The sequence below is a fragment of the Anas platyrhynchos genome, chromosome 8 (assembly GCF_047663525.1).
Source record: "Anas platyrhynchos isolate ZD024472 breed Pekin duck chromosome 8, IASCAAS_PekinDuck_T2T, whole genome shotgun sequence".
In the NCBI taxonomy this organism is placed as follows: domain Eukaryota; kingdom Metazoa; phylum Chordata; class Aves; order Anseriformes; family Anatidae; genus Anas; species Anas platyrhynchos.
Genome location: NC_092594.1, coordinates 28,238,225 through 28,253,483, shown reverse-complemented (window position 1 = coordinate 28,253,483; position 15,259 = coordinate 28,238,225). Strand labels below are relative to the sequence as shown.

The following is a 15,259-nucleotide window of genomic DNA, read 5'->3' as shown; positions in this document are numbered from 1 at the left end:
CAACGAGGGGCACACAGCACCGGGCTGCCTGCAGGGGCTGGTCCTGGTCACTTGGTCACTGGGCACCTCGGTGACGGAGCAGAGATCAGAGAGTCACAGAATCATCCAGGCTGGAAGAGACCTCCAAGATCACCGAGTCCAACCTCTGACCTAACACTAACCAGTCCTCCACTAAACCATATCCCTAAGCTCTACATCTAAACGTCTTTTAAAGACCTCCAGGGATGGTGACTCCACCACTTCCCTGGGCAGCCCATTCCAATGCCCAACAACCCTTCCAGTAAAGAAGTTCTTCCTAATAGCCAACCTAAAAGATGCTCACTGATGGCTACAGTTGACACCAAACAGCACTGGAAGCCAGAATAGGAAATCAAAATGGTATTGATATGCAGGTGGGTGCCAGCAGTGACCGGGGACGTGCCCTGCTCTGTGGGGATGAGCTGGGGGCCAAGCTCATCCCCACGGAGAGCCAGCAGAGGGGACGCTGGGGCAGCCCTGGGGCGGAGGACCAGGCTGGTGGCAGAAGGCACTGCTGCGGCAGCAGAGCAGCAGACACCCTCCCCTCCGCCAGAGCTGGCTGTCCGTTGCGCTATGTTTATTGCCCATAAAGCATAGCTGTTGATTTCCGAGGGGCTGGTGCTGAGCTGGAGGCCACGCACAGTCCTTCCTCCTGCACCGGGGCTGCCGTGTCCCACGCCTGCAGCGACGCTCGCAGCCCCGCTGGCACCAGAGCACGCTGAGAGCTGCAGGGCAGGGAGCTGCCAGGACTCTGCTTCCTTCTCTCACCCCAAAATTCGGGTCTTTGTGTCCTGCCAGGGCTGTGGCGTCCCCTGGTTCCTGGGGGCAGAGCCCCTCTCCTGCCCTCTGCTACATGCAGCTGGCGTTTGCCCTTCGGGGCCATCCTCGCGTGTCCTCCAGCAGTGTCGGTGCTGGGCCAGCGCTGCCGACACACGGGGAGGTACCCGGAGGGGATGGCACTGTCCTGCTGCCAGGAGGGCACCCGCTGGGCCACTGTCACCCGGCGGGGACAGGCAGCCTCTTGTCCCCGCGGTGCTGTCCCAGCAGGCTGGGGGCCAGCGTTGTCCCCCTGTGGCGTGGAGCCGGGCGCAGCCTCACGCCTCCTCGGCGGTGGCGTCGATCCCTGCGTAGGTGAAGTTCTCGAACAGGGCCATGTTCACGTAGGCCTGCGTGGGAACCCGAGTCAGGAGCAGGACGTGACAGTGTCCCCGTTCCCGCTTCCTCCTGTACCCGCTGCTCATGGGCACGGGGCTGGAGCCCGCAGAGCTGCCAGGGGGAGATGCTGGGGTGCTCTTGGTGGGGTCGCACGGGGATGGAGGGTGGGTGGCCCCCCCATACCCCGTGTCCACTCACCTTCCGGGCCTCCAGCATGCGGATGAGCTGCATGGAGATCTGGGCGAAGGGCGGCCGCTCGTAGGGGCGGTCACGCCAGCACTGCCGCATCAGCTCGTACCTGGGGACAAGCAAGCAAGGGGAAGGAGGCTTGGGGTGCACAGGGAACCAGCCAGGAGCTGCCAGAAGCCAGTGAGACCTCCCAGGAGTGGCAGGGGGGACGCGGGGCGCTCTGCCCACTTACACCTCATCGTCACAGTTGCGGGGCTTCTCCATGCGGTAGCCCTGGGGCAGCTTCTCGTAGAGCTCAGCACACGTCATCCCGCAGTACGGAGTCCCCCCTGCAGCCACAGACACGTGAGGCTGTGGTGGGGCATGGGGTGCCCTCATCCCCCTGACCCAGAGCCCCGGGGAGGTCCCATGCGGTGATGTCCACCCAGTCCCTGGGACAGTGCCCAGGCCCCCGGCCACCGCCCCTTTGGGTTGTCCCCTCCAGGGCTGCAGGATGAGGGCTGTGCAGACCTACAGGGACCTGAGCAGGCACGGAGGACAAGGAAGAGCCTTACCCAAGCTGACAATCTCCCAGAGCAGGACACCAAAGGACCACCTGAAACAGCAGGAGGTGAGGCTGGGACAGAGCCGGTGGCAGCGTCCCACTTGCGGGTAGGGGGACATGCAGACAGGGTTCGTGGTGGGACTGGATGGGGCCAGGAGGGCAACCAGGGCTTGGGCAGATCCCACAGCTCCCCAGGGATGTACCCACTGCCCTGGAGGGACAGAGGTGGCCACGTCTGTGCCCCAACGCTGGTGCCTGTGGACTTACACGTCGCTCTTGGTGGTGTACACGCTGTAGTTCAGGGACTCGATGGCCATCCAGCGAACCGGCAGGCGGCCCTGGGGAAACGGAGAGTGACCATCAGGGAGGTGTGACCATGGAGGGAGGTGTGGGCAGCTGGCATCCAGCTGGTCCCAGCATGGTGGGACATTCCCGATGCCAGGGGGTCCTGCCCACTGCATCTGTGCAGGCCCTGTGGAGCCCCCTAACCCCTGCCTCACCATCGTCTTCTTCACGTAGACCTCCTCCCCTCTGGAGAGGCCAAAGTCGGCGATCTTGGAGGCCAGGTTTTCCCCCACCAGGATATTCCTGGCTGCCAGGTCCCTGTGGATGAACTGGGAGAGGCCAGCAGTGAGCCATGGCAGCATGGGAGCACACCCCTGCCCTTGCATCCCTGGGACATACCTGCTTCTCACTCAGGTACTGCATCCCCTTGGCCACGTCTGAAGCAAACTGGAGGAGCTGCTGGGAGGTGAGGGTGGACGCGGTGCCGTGCTCCTTGGCAAAGGCCGGGTCGGTCTCCAGGACTCGGCTTTTGCGGAGGAAGTCGAGGAGGTTTCCGTAGGGGGCATACTCGATGGCAATGTACAGGTAGCCTGCGGGCAGGGGGAGGCAGGGCTCGTGGGGCTGTCCCCAGGAGCAGGGAGCACCCAGCAGGGAGCAGGGGACAGCCCTCACCCTTGTTCTCGCAGGCCCCCAGCAAGTTGATGATGTTGGGGTGATGGCCCAGCTTGCACAGCACCTCCAGCTCCCCGGCAAAGTCCCGGTGGTCGTTCTCTGAGGCAAACTCTGGAAGCAAAGCAGGGATGCACTCCTCGGTCCTACAGGAGGGACCCTTCCTCCACTCCTCCGTGGGAATCTCCCGTCCCTCCTCAGCCCCGAGTGCTGCTTGAGACCCAGCCGTGTCCGCCACGCCCTCTGCCCTGCCCACCCCCCTGCAGCACTCACCCTTCAGCATCTTGATGGCTGCGTTCATCTTCAGGCCATCCTTCTTGATCATGGCCCTGATGACCTGCCCGAAGTTCCCCTCCCCGATCATGTCCTCGAACTTGATGTCCTCCCACTCCAGGATGGGGTAGCTGAGGGGCTCGGGCTGCGGCTTGGGGCGGCGCGTCAGGGTCAGGGTCCCCGAGTTGAACTGCAGGATGGTCTCTTCGCCCTGCCAGATGGGAGCGGGTGAGGTTAGGGGCACCGGGCACCCCTCTGCCCCGCGGCGGGGCCGGCAGGGCAGGCGTCGTGGGCAAGGGTGGGCTCCGCACCCTCTCCACGTGGAGGTGAGGCCTGGCTGCGTCCGGACTGGAGGCTACGGAGCGTGACCTGGATCGGGCTGGGACGTGGGGAGCTGGGGACACCGTCCTGGCGGGGCAGGCGGCACTCACCGAGCCAGACTGGTACGTGAAGGTGCGGCGCCGATGGAAAAAGTTCTTCTTGATGAGGAAGAGCGCCAGGAGGGCAAAGAGGATGGTGAGGCAGGTGACGGACACGGAGCCGACGATGGCCAAGAGCAGCTGCTGGTCTATTCCCGACTGCTCGGTGCTCTGGCTGCCCAGGCTGGGCGGCACGCTCAGTGCTCCTGCCGAGGGGAGGGAGGGAGGACCGTGGGCCGCGGCTGAGCCCTGCACCGTGGGGCTGCACGGATGGCTGAGCACAGGGACCTTGGCCCTGTCCCAGCTCCCTGGGAGCCCATGAAGGCACCAGAGCCCACCCCCAGCTCCCAGTGGCATGGGGGGAGGCTGGTACTGCCTGGACCCTGCCAGCAACTCATCAGTTTCTGGACCTCCAACCAGCTCTGGTTCCTCCCTGTGTTTCCACAGTCATCAGCCCCTTTCGTGCCAGCTCTGCCCTGCCCCTTGCACACCGTGCCACCCTCTGACAAAGGCAGAGCCACTCAGGAGGAGGAGGAGCAGGAGGTATGAAGACAGACACAAGTGTTTGGGCTTGGGTTGCTGCTCCAGAGGTTACCATGAGCAGCCCGGCCTCTCTCTGCTGCCCCAGACACTGACACTGAGCTCCAGCAGAGAGCTCCAAGCTCCTGGGGCGAGGTGGGCAGAGGCTGCGGAGGTGACACCTCCTGCCGAGAGGACACCCCGGGGGACACCCCACTCACCATCCCCCAGGGTCTTGGCTTTCACAGGCTGGCTCCACTCCCCTGGGACGTGGGAGTTGGCCCGGACACGAAACTGGTAGGTGGTGCTGGCGTTGAGGCCCCCGACGATCTTGGTGGTCTCAGCGCCGTTGTCGGTGTCAATCCACTGGGGCTCGCTGGTGCCCCCCACCTGCTGCAGCTCCACAATGTACTTGGTGATGCCCCCGTTGGGGTACTCGGGGACCTGCCAGGACAGCCTGACGGCCGTGTCGGACACAGACTCTGCTGACAGTGCCCGTGGGGAGGAGGGTCCTGGGAGGAGGAGAGGAGAGCGTCAGTCCCAGCACAGGGCTCCCGCTGCTGCAGGGGCTGGGTGCTGGACCTCTCAAATGTCCATCCCTTTGCCATCACGAGCCCCAGCAGGTCTCTGTCCCCTTCCTGATGACCCTGTGTGGGCTGGGAACTGGCTTTCCAGCCACCTTTCAGCCTCACCTTCTTCCCTGCATCTGCCCCTTGGTCAGACCACCTCCCCGGTGTCCTGCCTCCAGCGGTGGCCAGAGGTGGGTGGGGATGGGAGGGTACAACAGGGGGACAGGGCTGCACCCCCTTTTCCCCAGCCTCAGGCACCCTCAAGCTAAATGTCTCTGTACCGAACACCTCTTGGGATATTTTCTTTCTTCAACCCTTCCTCACAAATGATGTTTTTTTCTTTCCCACTTCCTCCTCTGTGCCTTGCCCACATCCTAAAGCACACATCCCGCAACTACCCGAGGCTCTCACAAGCACGGAGCAGAGGCAGCACTACATCCCCCGGGCCTGACACGCAAGAAGCCTTCCCAGCAGGTACCAGGCTGTGCTGAACCTCACCGAAGTCACACCTTGTGCGCTCCTTCCCCCTCGTTTACCAGAAGGGATGGCCAGGCTGACGGGACGTGACCACCCAGTGAGATCACCGGGGTGAATGCAAACAAAAGGAAATGTTTTTTTTTTTTTTTTTTTTTTTTTTTTTTTTTTTTTTTTTCACGGAATATAATTATATTGAGGAACTTGTCACTACGGGGTGTTGTAAGGGCAGCAAGCGCAGGCAAGCCCAGCAAGGTTTGGGTGAGGGCACGGAGGACAGATCTGTCTGTAGGTATCACACGTTACTGCACTTCACCTCCCTGTTTCCTCCCCTTTCTCCACGAGGTGCAGGTAGGAGATGGCTCCCCCAAAGCCCCCCATGCTCTCGGGGGAATGAGCCTGCGCCCGGCCCCACGCGGTGCCCACCTTTGCTGTTGATCATGACCTTGTAGAGGTCAGAGGGGGGCCCCAGGCTGGTGCAGTGGTACAGCAGCACCTCCAGCCCGTACTCCTTGTTGAACTCCAGGTCCGTGATGCGGGCAGAGAGCACGGAGATGGACGTGATGTTTTTCTCCCAGACCAGCCGCCTCGCAGAGTCGAAGAGATGGACGATGAACCCGTGTGCTGGCTCGTGGTTACTTGGCAGTTTCCAGTTGACGTGAAGTGTGTTTTTCTCCTCGATGGACCAGCCTTCAATCACAGGCTTGACTGTGGGCTCTGTGAACAAAAAGGCAGCGAAAAGTGACCACAGGCCAGCCCTGAGGCCTGGTGGACCCCGTGCCATGCAGTGTCGGGTTCGGGGTCAGAGGGATGGGGGCCCACCTAGGCACTCGGTCACCATGACAGCCTCGGGTCCTTTGCTGCCCTCCCCGCCATCCCCAGGCCGGCTCAGCTGCACCTTGACAACATAGGCGGTCACCGGCCGGAGGTTCATCAGGGTGATGTTCTCGCTGTTGTCAACTGTTGGCCAAGAGCACATGTCAAAGCCATGCCCCCACCCACAACCTGCCCCACCACCGGTGTCCTCCTTGGCATCACCACACAGGGTCCTGGGATTCCTGCTGAGCAGGATGGAGACCTCTGCCCACCCCAGACCCCTCCACCAGGTCCTACCTGTGAGGACAGGCACATACCCACAATAGAGGACCACACCGAGGTGTCATCCTTGGGCTTGTAGAGCAGCTTGACGGAGACAATGGGTCCATCACCGGAGAAGCAGTCCACAGGTGACACCACGAGCTGGCGGCTCTGCTTGGCCAGCAGCCGGGGGGGGCTCAGGGGCGCTGGGGGCACTGGGTGTGAAGGAAGGGACAATGTGAGTGGCACCAGGAGCAATGAGGAGCAGAGTGTGGGGACATCCACCACATCTTGGCTCTTTCCAGCTTTGTCAGGGAAGGGAGGACCCCAACAGGTGTCTTATCACCACCCAAACCTGTCTACTGGCACCGTGACACATGATGGGTGGCATCTAGTCCAGCGGGGGGCTCACACTGCCACACCATGACCCAGCACCTCCACTCATCCCTCACCTCGGATGTTGACCTTGACTTTCCGGCTGTCCTGGCCCCCGGTGGTAGAGACTCTGCACTCCCAGAGCCCCGCGTCGTCCTTCATCAGGTGCCTCACCTGGAACTCGCAGGTGATCTGCCCCGGCTCGATGATGGCTTTGACCAGCTGTGGGCACAGAGGAGCCATCCATCACTGCCTGCGGCAGCACAGGCCAGTGGGGAGACCGCTGATTTTGGGGGAGCCTGCAACATGGGTGCAGGGCCAGTGCCCAGGGATGGTGGCGGGGCGAGGACATGGGGTGGACATGGGGGGTGTGCGGCACCTTGAGCATGGTGCCGTCAGCCTTGCGCAGCTCCACACCGTCGCTCGCAGGCAGCGGGTTGCCGGTGGCCACGCAGCTGATGATGGGCTCCGAGCCCAGGTTGAACTCCAGCTCCGAGGCCAGTTTGATGATCTGGGGGAAGCGGTCTGGTGTGGAGAAATCAGCGTTAGGGCTGGTCGTGCTTTGCCCTATGTACAGGAGGTGCTCAGACCTTTCCCCAGTCACATCTGCAGTGGAGCCGGTGCTGGGCTCTGGGCTCCATCCCAGATCCCGCCCCATGCTTCAGGCTCAGCGACACTCTCAGCACAGCTAGTTCATGAGAGCTGGAGTACACACTGCCCTTGCAGAGCAGCACCGTGTTTTTTATGGGGCTGGGGGCTATTTCCTCCAGCGAGGTGGGCTGCCCACCCAGCTGCGTAGACTGGCACCAGCTCCTGCCATGTCCCCAGTGAGGAAGGAGCTGGAGCCCCCCTGCAGGGGACAGAGACCCATCGCAGCCCCGTGCCAGCCTCACCTGACTTCTCGCAGTGCTGCCCATGCCAGCCCGCAGGGCAGACACAGCCACTGAAGCGGTTACAGCTGCCCCCATTGCGGCAGGCGCATGCCAGGGCACAGTCAGGGCCGTAGTATCCCGGGGGACAGGCTGTGGGAAGAGAAATCCTCGCTGCTATCCCCAGCCACAGTGTGCCGATGGTCCCACATGGGGGCTGGGACCCCCACGCAGGGCCGGGTGGTGGATGCCCACATCCCTGTACCTTGGTTGCAGCGGGAGCCGCTCCACCCCGAGGCGCAGGAGCAGCCGTAGGGGTCCGGCAGGCAGAAGCTCAGCCCCCTGCAGCCCTGGGCTCTCTGGCACGTCTCCTGGCAGTTGCGGCCAAATTGGCCTTCCCGGCAGGCTGGAAAACAAGCAGTGCACAGCGTGGTGCTGGCTTGGGGTCCTGAAGCCCCCATCACCACCCCAAGCAGGCAAGGAGCCCCACCCCAAAGCTTGTCCCGATGAGGTGGACGGTCCTGCTCGAGAAGCAGGGGGCTGGGGATGCAGGCACAGTTTCTGGCCATGGTGCCCAGATCTGGGGGTGCAGCAGGGAACCCCCTGGGCACAGCTCATCCCTGCAGAGCAGAGGCAGCTGGGCGCCCTACCTCTCTCACAGCGGGTGCCCGTGAAGCCGGGAGGACAGATGCATTCACCAACGTGGTCGTGGCAGACGCCCCCGTTCAGGCAGTCGGGACAGTCCTTCTCGCAGGACGGTCCCCACTTCTTTGCGGCACACGCTGCGGGGAGAGCAGAGGGGCTGTGGGGTGGCACTGGTCTATCAGGGCCACCTGTCCCCGTGGGACGGGAAGGGACAGCAGGGTGCCACCTCCCCAGCCCCACTCACCTCTCACGATCAGCCTGTAGAAGGCACTCCACAGAGGGCTGTCCCCCATGAACGTGGCGCTGTAGATGCCGTTTTCGCTCACGCTGACGTTGGGAAGGGTCAGGGTGAAGAGGTCGCCCCGCACCTCGCCCCGGTCCGTGGTCTGGTAGTAGGTACCTGCGAGGGGACAGATGGTGACCCGGGGACACCGCACCCTGGGGTGGGGGAGTGAGCGGGGCTGGGAGCGGGGCTGGCGCAAGGCACCATGTGGGAGCAGCCCTGCTGCGGGGCCACTTGCCATTTCTTTTCCACATAACGTCTGTCTCCTTCCTCTTGAGGACCCTGGCAGAGAAGGTGGCCGTCTCGGCGATGTTCACGGACTGCGTGGCCCTCACTGGGAAGAGGTGGGCTGCGGAGGAGGAGGAGCAGGCTGAGGGCAGCACCGGCACCCCATGACCAGCCACCCCAAAACACAGCCCAAGCCCAGCTTTCCATGGGGACATCACCACGCACTTCCCCATTCGCCCCCCTGGCAGATGAGCTGCAAGAGGGCTGTCAGCCCAGGGACGGGGTGTCCTGCCCTCCCGTGAGCATGGGATGTTGGTGACAGCAGCCTGGGGAGATGTGACAGCCTGGGACACCCCTCTTGCTGCCAGATCAGGGAGGTGCGGAGCCGTGCAGACAGGCGAGGGGCAGCAAGGAGCAGGAGCAGCGGCTGCCCCTGCCTGCAGCAGAGCACTCAGCTACAGCACAGCCACATTTTCCTGATTTCCCCAGTGACAGGGTATGCAACAGCGATGAACTTCCATAACTATGCCGTGAGTCAGCCAGAGCCCAGCTTTGAGCCTAAACCAGGCTATAAATATGTTAAGGACTGGGAAGCCAAGCCCTGGGCGTGCCAGGGCAGACACAAAGAAGGGCACACTCAGGTGCCGGCTCCCAGGGCGCCAGATCGCACACCCGGACACCGGCTGTGCTGGGTGGGAGCAGAGCACATCCAGCCCCGCATCCTGCCCCCAGCGCAAGCACATGCTGCAGATGCCCGGGGAAGGGCACAGCAGGTCGAGCATCCCGGTAATTTCCCAGGAGAGCCTCCCCGCCTGCACCACCTGCAGCCCGGCAGCTTCCCGAGTCAGCTCTTATCTCTCTTTTTGTTCTGCCCCGCTCAAAATTGTTCTTCCACAGGTTTTGTTCTTGTCAAAGGCACGCAGATTTAGCCCTGGTCCTACCCAAGGCACAAAGTGCAAAGAACCACCTCCTTGTCCCCTCTTCACCTGCCTGTTACCAGTTTTCTCCTGTGCTTGCAGTGGGAGAGATAACATCGGATAACTGACGGCTCTGCGGTGCTCCCAGGCATGCAGGATCTCACACAACTCTGCACGTCCCCCTGCCCGCCTCTGGACCTTCCTCTGGTCCGATGCCCCAAATGAAAGCCCAGCATCTAGCCCTGCAAATCAGGGTCCTCATGGGCATCTTTGCCTTTGAAAGGGAATTTTCTTACAAGCCCCCACACAGAGAGCTCGTAACGCAGGGCGGTGGCACACCAGCAGCCTTGCAGCCTGCCTGCTGGCACCAACACAAGCTAAGGAGAGGTCCTGGCAACGCGGCACAGCTCGTTCATGCTATTTATTGCCTGTCTTCTGTTATCAGCCCTGTAATTTTAGACAGATCCTCTGACAAATTTCCTGAACTTCCCTATTGTGTTCACAGACACAAAAATAAAATAATTTAATTTTTCTGCAGTGGCCTCTCTGGGCACCTTTCTGCTCTGGATTTCTAAAAAAATAGTTTATTGTCAGGTTTAAACCCTTCATCTAATTGCTTTTTGGGATCTTTTTGGTCTGTTTTACTGTGCTTTTACAGCAAAACTTTCAAAGTTTCAAATCCTTCCTGTGTTGCCACTTGTGCACAGCCTCTTGGAAGACACCAGCTCTCCTCTGACAGCACTCCCCACCTGCTGCTTATCGATACTGCTTTTGTGCACGCTCAGCCCCCCAGGGAGAGCCAATGCAATATGCACTTTAGTCTCCAAGGTGGTTTCTTTATACAGCCCTCACTCCCTTGGCAAGATTTACTTTTTTTGTTATTTTTTCCTTTGATCAATCTTCCTCATTTTTTTTCTAAGCTTCTCCTTCTCTAAATTAAACGGAGCAACAGCAGTGTTTTGGTCACCTGTGACTCCTGCAGGGGCTTTGGACCAGACCAGTGGTCCCAGCCACCACCTCGTCCATGCAATATAGGGGTGCAGATCTCACTCCCCCTTAATATACCACGTGCTCACGACCTCCCTGTGCACCTCTGTTATCCCTGTGCCTTCCCTCACCACCTCCCAGCACTCTGCCCTCCTCCCTCAGCTCCTCCCCAGCACTCTGTTTGCCCAGACTGTTCGTCTCTGTTCCTGATAAGACTGCTGCCATTTTCAGTGCAAGCCTCTGGCGGAGGACACAGAACAGCCCTTGCTCCTAGGAGGATGCTCGTGCCCCACCAGCACAGTCCTTATCGCAGTCTGTTCCCCAGCTTGAGATACTGGAGCAGCTCAAAACAGTGTGGTGGAGCTGAATTTTAACACGGGCAGGGAAACGTGTTGTTTTAGCCAAATCTTTCTAACAAAGAGCTAGAAAACACCCAGAGGAAAACACCTATGGCAGAAAATTTCAGTCCCAATCGCTCTATGAAGTCTCAAGAGCCACAAGGAGAGGAGGTCAGCAAGGGCAGTGCCAGAGACTGGGCATCCCTGGGTGTTATGCCCAGCCTGGGGAGGCCCTTTTGGCTCTCTGGCCCTGCAGAGGAGCAGGGGCAGGAGCCAAGCCCCGTGCTGCCTCCTGCACCCTGCCCTCCCCAGGAGCCCAGCTGGGGCAGAGCCAGCCCCGCCGGGACCCCTCAGCAGGGCCCTGGGGCTGGCCCTGACGCTGGCCCCTCTGCCTGGTTGATGATTGCCAGACCTCCCCACCTCCTCCAGCTTCCCTCTGCTCGGACCTTGCCCGGCTCCTGCGCACCGCTCCCGCCCCAGGTGGCTGCCGCCAGCCGCCCTGCCCACACACCGCCTTGGCAGGAGGCCACCAAGTGCCCTTGGGGCCAGGCCACGCTCCTCCGGCTGAAAATCCCTCTGCTCTCATGCCTTCACGGGGTGCAAATACTACTTCATCGCACCAGATGCCATCTCCTGCATGCTGTGGGTCAATCCACAGCACCCTACACACACCAAAATGGCTGCTGCTCATGCCCAGTGCTTGACCAGACAGGACCTCGTGGTGGTGGTGGTCCACCACCTCACCCACGTTCTGCACAAGAACCAGATCTGCCTGCTGACCCGAGAGCTGCCACCCCCAGTGCCAGCAGAGCCCAAACCTAGGCTCAGTGACTGGGTCACGCTGCCCTAGCGCCCCATCCGCTCACCGTTGTGGCTGTTGTGCACGTAGACCACCTGGGCCTGCTCTGTCGGGGTGCGCCCCATGCAGTACAGGATCCCCACCAGGTCGGGCATGGAGAAGCCCCTGGCCTGGACATGGTTGCTGCGGTTGCGGTAGTTTTGGAAGCCCGTCTTGGGGTGCGTCATCACGATCTTGTTCTCCCGCTCGATCTGCAGGTAGCTCACGTCACGCTCGCCCATGACGCAGGAGAGGAAGAAGTCGGAGTGGGACAGGCTCTGCACGTTGGCGATCAGGGTGATGTCCAGGATGGCCCCTGAGGGGGGGAGCAGGGGGGAGCACTGGGGCACATCATGGCAGGACCAGGGTTTGAGACCACTTGGGTCAGTCACAGTGACGGACCCCAATACCCAAATATGACTAATTTTCCAGAACCTTCTTGCCCCCAGCCCAACAGCATGGCACAGTGGGAATTTCCAGTCTCCTTCTGGAGACCCCCATGGGCTCAGGTCCCTGTGTGAGCCAAGCATGCAGCAGAATGGGATCCCCCTCTCGTTCCATGCGCTGCCTGTGCCCCAGCCCCATGCTAGTGTGCAGTGGAGCGCAGCTCAGCCCCGGCACCACCAGCATCCAAGGTCTCCAAGCCACGGATCTCACAGGGCTGTTTCCTCCCTCCGTGCCCCCCTTGAGTCCCCGCTCCACCAGCCACTGAGCTGCCACAGCTGCCTTGTCCCACCAAAGCTCCCTGAGCAAGGGGCTGCCCCCCAGGGAAGAGGGAAAGGGGAGATTTACCTGCCAGCCACGGGAAGAGAAGCAGAAGATAAACTCGGAGTTCCATGTCCCAGCGGCGTGTCCTGAATCTGGCACAGGTCAGAAAATCCCCACCATGCCCCAGCCACGGGGGATGGAGCTGGCAGTGGCAGTTGCCTACAGGATCCACATGAGTGGGGGCTCAGGACCCCTGCCCCCTGTCTGTGCCCCCCATCTTGTCCCTGTAGTGCTGGTTGGCATCCGGGGGAGACTGGACCCCCTCCTCTGGCTCATAGCCCGGGCATGGTGACGAAGATGTCCTTGCCCTTGCCCGCTCAGCAGCTGCCCAGCTGCTTGGCAAAGGGGCTGCCCGGTGGGGGCTCTCCCCCTGGGGTTAGGGCTGAGTGCTCAAGGTGTCCCCAGCCATGCTGAGACCCAGCCAGGCTAGGTGGTGCCCCAGTCACTTCCTCGCCTGCGATGGTGAGGGTCTTACGCCCGAGCCCGCTCGGGCGGCAGCATCCTCATCCCCTTGGTGTGCCCCCGCGGCTGTGGGAAGGGCTCTGTGGAGCAGGGAAAGGAAGGGGGCCAAGGGGCCGCGGCTGGCGGCGGCGGCGGAGCCAAATCCTGTTTCCCATGCGGCGTTTCCTGCTCTCCACCCATTGTTTGGAGCCGGCCCTGACTCCAGGAGCTGCGGGCGGGAGCTGCCCTGTGCTGGATCTGCCCCATGGTGCTGAGGCTGTGCACAGCACGGGACCCCTTGGCCACCATGAGCCCAGCCGGGCCAACTGGCCCCTTTCTGCCCCCATCCCCAATGCTGGCTGTGAGGTGTCCAAGCACCCCTCTGGTAGGGAAGTCCTAACGCTACTCCTTCCCTTGCCACTCACCCCTTCACTTCTGTGTGCCAGATTTTGGTACTGCGGTGTGTATGAGCAGCCCCACCAGCGTGCCACCATCCCCTGCCCCATTTGAGTCCCTGCAGGGCTGGGTGGCAGCACAGGGGGTATTGCAGAGCTGCTCTGCCTGCAGAGGCCCATATCGGGGCAGAGGACTAGTTTGACAGCAGATGAGCCACGGCCAGCCAGCCCAAGCAGGAGGGCAGCAGCTGCTGGGGGGAGAAAAAAGCCCTCCTCATGGCCATAAACATGTCTGGGAGGAAGCTGGAAGCAGCCGAAAGCCTGGCTTTCCTTGACCGCCTTCCAGCCCGTCTCCCTCTTTCCTGTTTCAGAAACCGCCCGTCCTTGGGCTACACCCAGGGGAAAGCTCTGGGCCCTGACACGGCGGCAGCCGCTCCGTGCTCCTGCCTGGACCTGCAAGGCCATGCTGGCCTCAGGTGGGTGTTGGGCACTGGCTGTTAGCCAGGTAAATTCGCGGCATTCCCGAGGAAATTGCCGCAATCTTCACCCGCTCAATCACAGGCTGTTTTGCAAGCAGCACACCGAGTTGTTCCCATGTGAAAGCCTAGGCTTCTGGGGCACGAGCCTCATGTTTTGGTGTGTCCCAAACCCATGCTGTATCCGGCCAAAAATCTAAAGCACACATGGAGAGGAAGGGGAAATCTATTCATCGTTTCCTACTATTTACAGCGTGCTCTGGGGCCGTGCGGGGCCCGAGGAGTGCCGAGTGATGGCAGCGCACAGGGACACTGCTGCGCCACCTCTGTGCCCAGCTCCCACCCGCTCCTGCCAGCACAGCCATCGGCCACCCCAGTGGGAGCGATGGAGACACCCCGAAAAATGGGTGCTGGGTGCAGCTGCCTACATTTGCCTGGAAAACAAATAATGTTGCTTCCTCGGTTGGTGGGCTGTGGGTAGGTGAGGGGCTATGTCTTTGGGAGATCCTGGGGCACGTCTGTAATTTAAATTACGAGTGCATGTCCAGAAGCCTGGCTGCCCCACGTGGGCTGGGCAACTGCAGCCAGTTCCTCCTGCAGTGGGTGCTGCCTCTCCACACTCACGGGGACTGCCTTTGCTAGCTTTGCCTGTCAAACCCAAAGCTGATTTGCAAAAACTCTAGGTCAGAGATTCATCCACACACTCAGTACAGCTGCAGGAAGGCGGATAGGCAGATGAAAACAAATAAATGGCTGCTTCCCATAGTTTACTGGCAGTAGAGGTCAGTCACGCTCAGGACTGTGATTGCCATTGTGCCACCTTGTGCTTATCTGTGTTGGAGACAGGCAGCACGCTCTGCGGTCACAGCAGCGTGGCCGTGCAGGCAGAACAATCATCTATGAAGCACTTTGTGAAATGCTGTCTGACGTGAGGAACCACTGTGATGAAGGGATTATTGATGTGGAACAAGCACACTTCGTGGGGTCACTGCAAACACGGGCCTTGCAGCGCTCTCCTCCGGGGAGCAAAGCACGGCTCCTCTTACTGCAGGAAGGGGACCCTGGGCTTTGCTCTGGTCGTCTGGGGAGTCGGATCCATTTAGCCATCAGCTCTCACACCAGGTGATGAACACATTTTAGGGATCCACCAAGGGATCAAACCCAAACTCATTTGTTCCTTTGCATTTTTTCTGGAGAAGAGGTTTCTGTCTGCACAAATCCCCCGGGTTGGAGGCAGGGTAGGAGACCTCTCTGGGAGGTTTTGTGGGGACACTCAGCAAGGACTCTGCAGCTTCAGACAAGGAACCAGCAAGCCTGGTGCAGCTGTGCCCACCACACTTGCTGTCCTCTAACACAGAGCCATAGGACCACAGGGTGGTTCCACAGCACCTCGGTTTCTATTGGATTCACAGACTCGAACGTTTTTGCTGAATCATAATGGACTAAAAAAAATAGTGACAAAAATACCCCTTTCTGTTATCATTTGCACATTCTAATCCAAGGCACCG

At 60.9% G+C, this 15,259-nt stretch overlaps 1 protein-coding gene and 1 long non-coding RNA gene across 3 annotated transcripts; one reads left to right on the top strand and one right to left on the bottom strand.

Moving 5' to 3' along the window:
* Window positions 1-363: 363 nt before the first annotated feature.
* Window positions 364-13,026, bottom strand: TIE1 (tyrosine kinase with immunoglobulin like and EGF like domains 1). 2 transcript variants are annotated; one of them, XM_027462454.3, is made up of 23 exons: window positions 12,464-13,026; window positions 11,700-11,987; window positions 8,602-8,712; window positions 8,325-8,480; window positions 8,086-8,217; window positions 7,701-7,841; window positions 7,460-7,588; window positions 6,946-7,091; window positions 6,644-6,788; window positions 6,248-6,406; window positions 5,937-6,074; window positions 5,541-5,831; window positions 4,293-4,583; window positions 3,445-3,758; window positions 3,134-3,344; window positions 2,864-2,974; window positions 2,591-2,781; window positions 2,407-2,520; window positions 2,174-2,244; window positions 1,917-1,957; window positions 1,595-1,691; window positions 1,372-1,471; window positions 364-1,184 (listed from the first exon to the last, which is right to left on the bottom strand). In XM_027462454.3, exons 1-23 carry the CDS (start codon window positions 12,507-12,509, stop codon window positions 1,113-1,115), a joined length of 3,495 nt encoding a protein of 1,164 aa, XP_027318255.1. In that variant the 5' UTR covers window positions 12,510-13,026; the 3' UTR covers window positions 364-1,112. The 2 variants fall into 2 exon arrangements, with proteins under 2 accessions (XP_027318255.1, XP_071898254.1); XM_072042153.1 differs by having other exon boundaries at window positions 3,565-3,758.
* Window positions 4,580-5,262, top strand: LOC140003155 (uncharacterized). The gene is made up of 2 exons (XR_011811215.1): window positions 4,580-4,831; window positions 5,021-5,262. It is a non-coding gene; the product is annotated as an uncharacterized lncRNA (long non-coding RNA).
* Window positions 13,027-15,259: the final 2,233 nt, after the last annotated feature.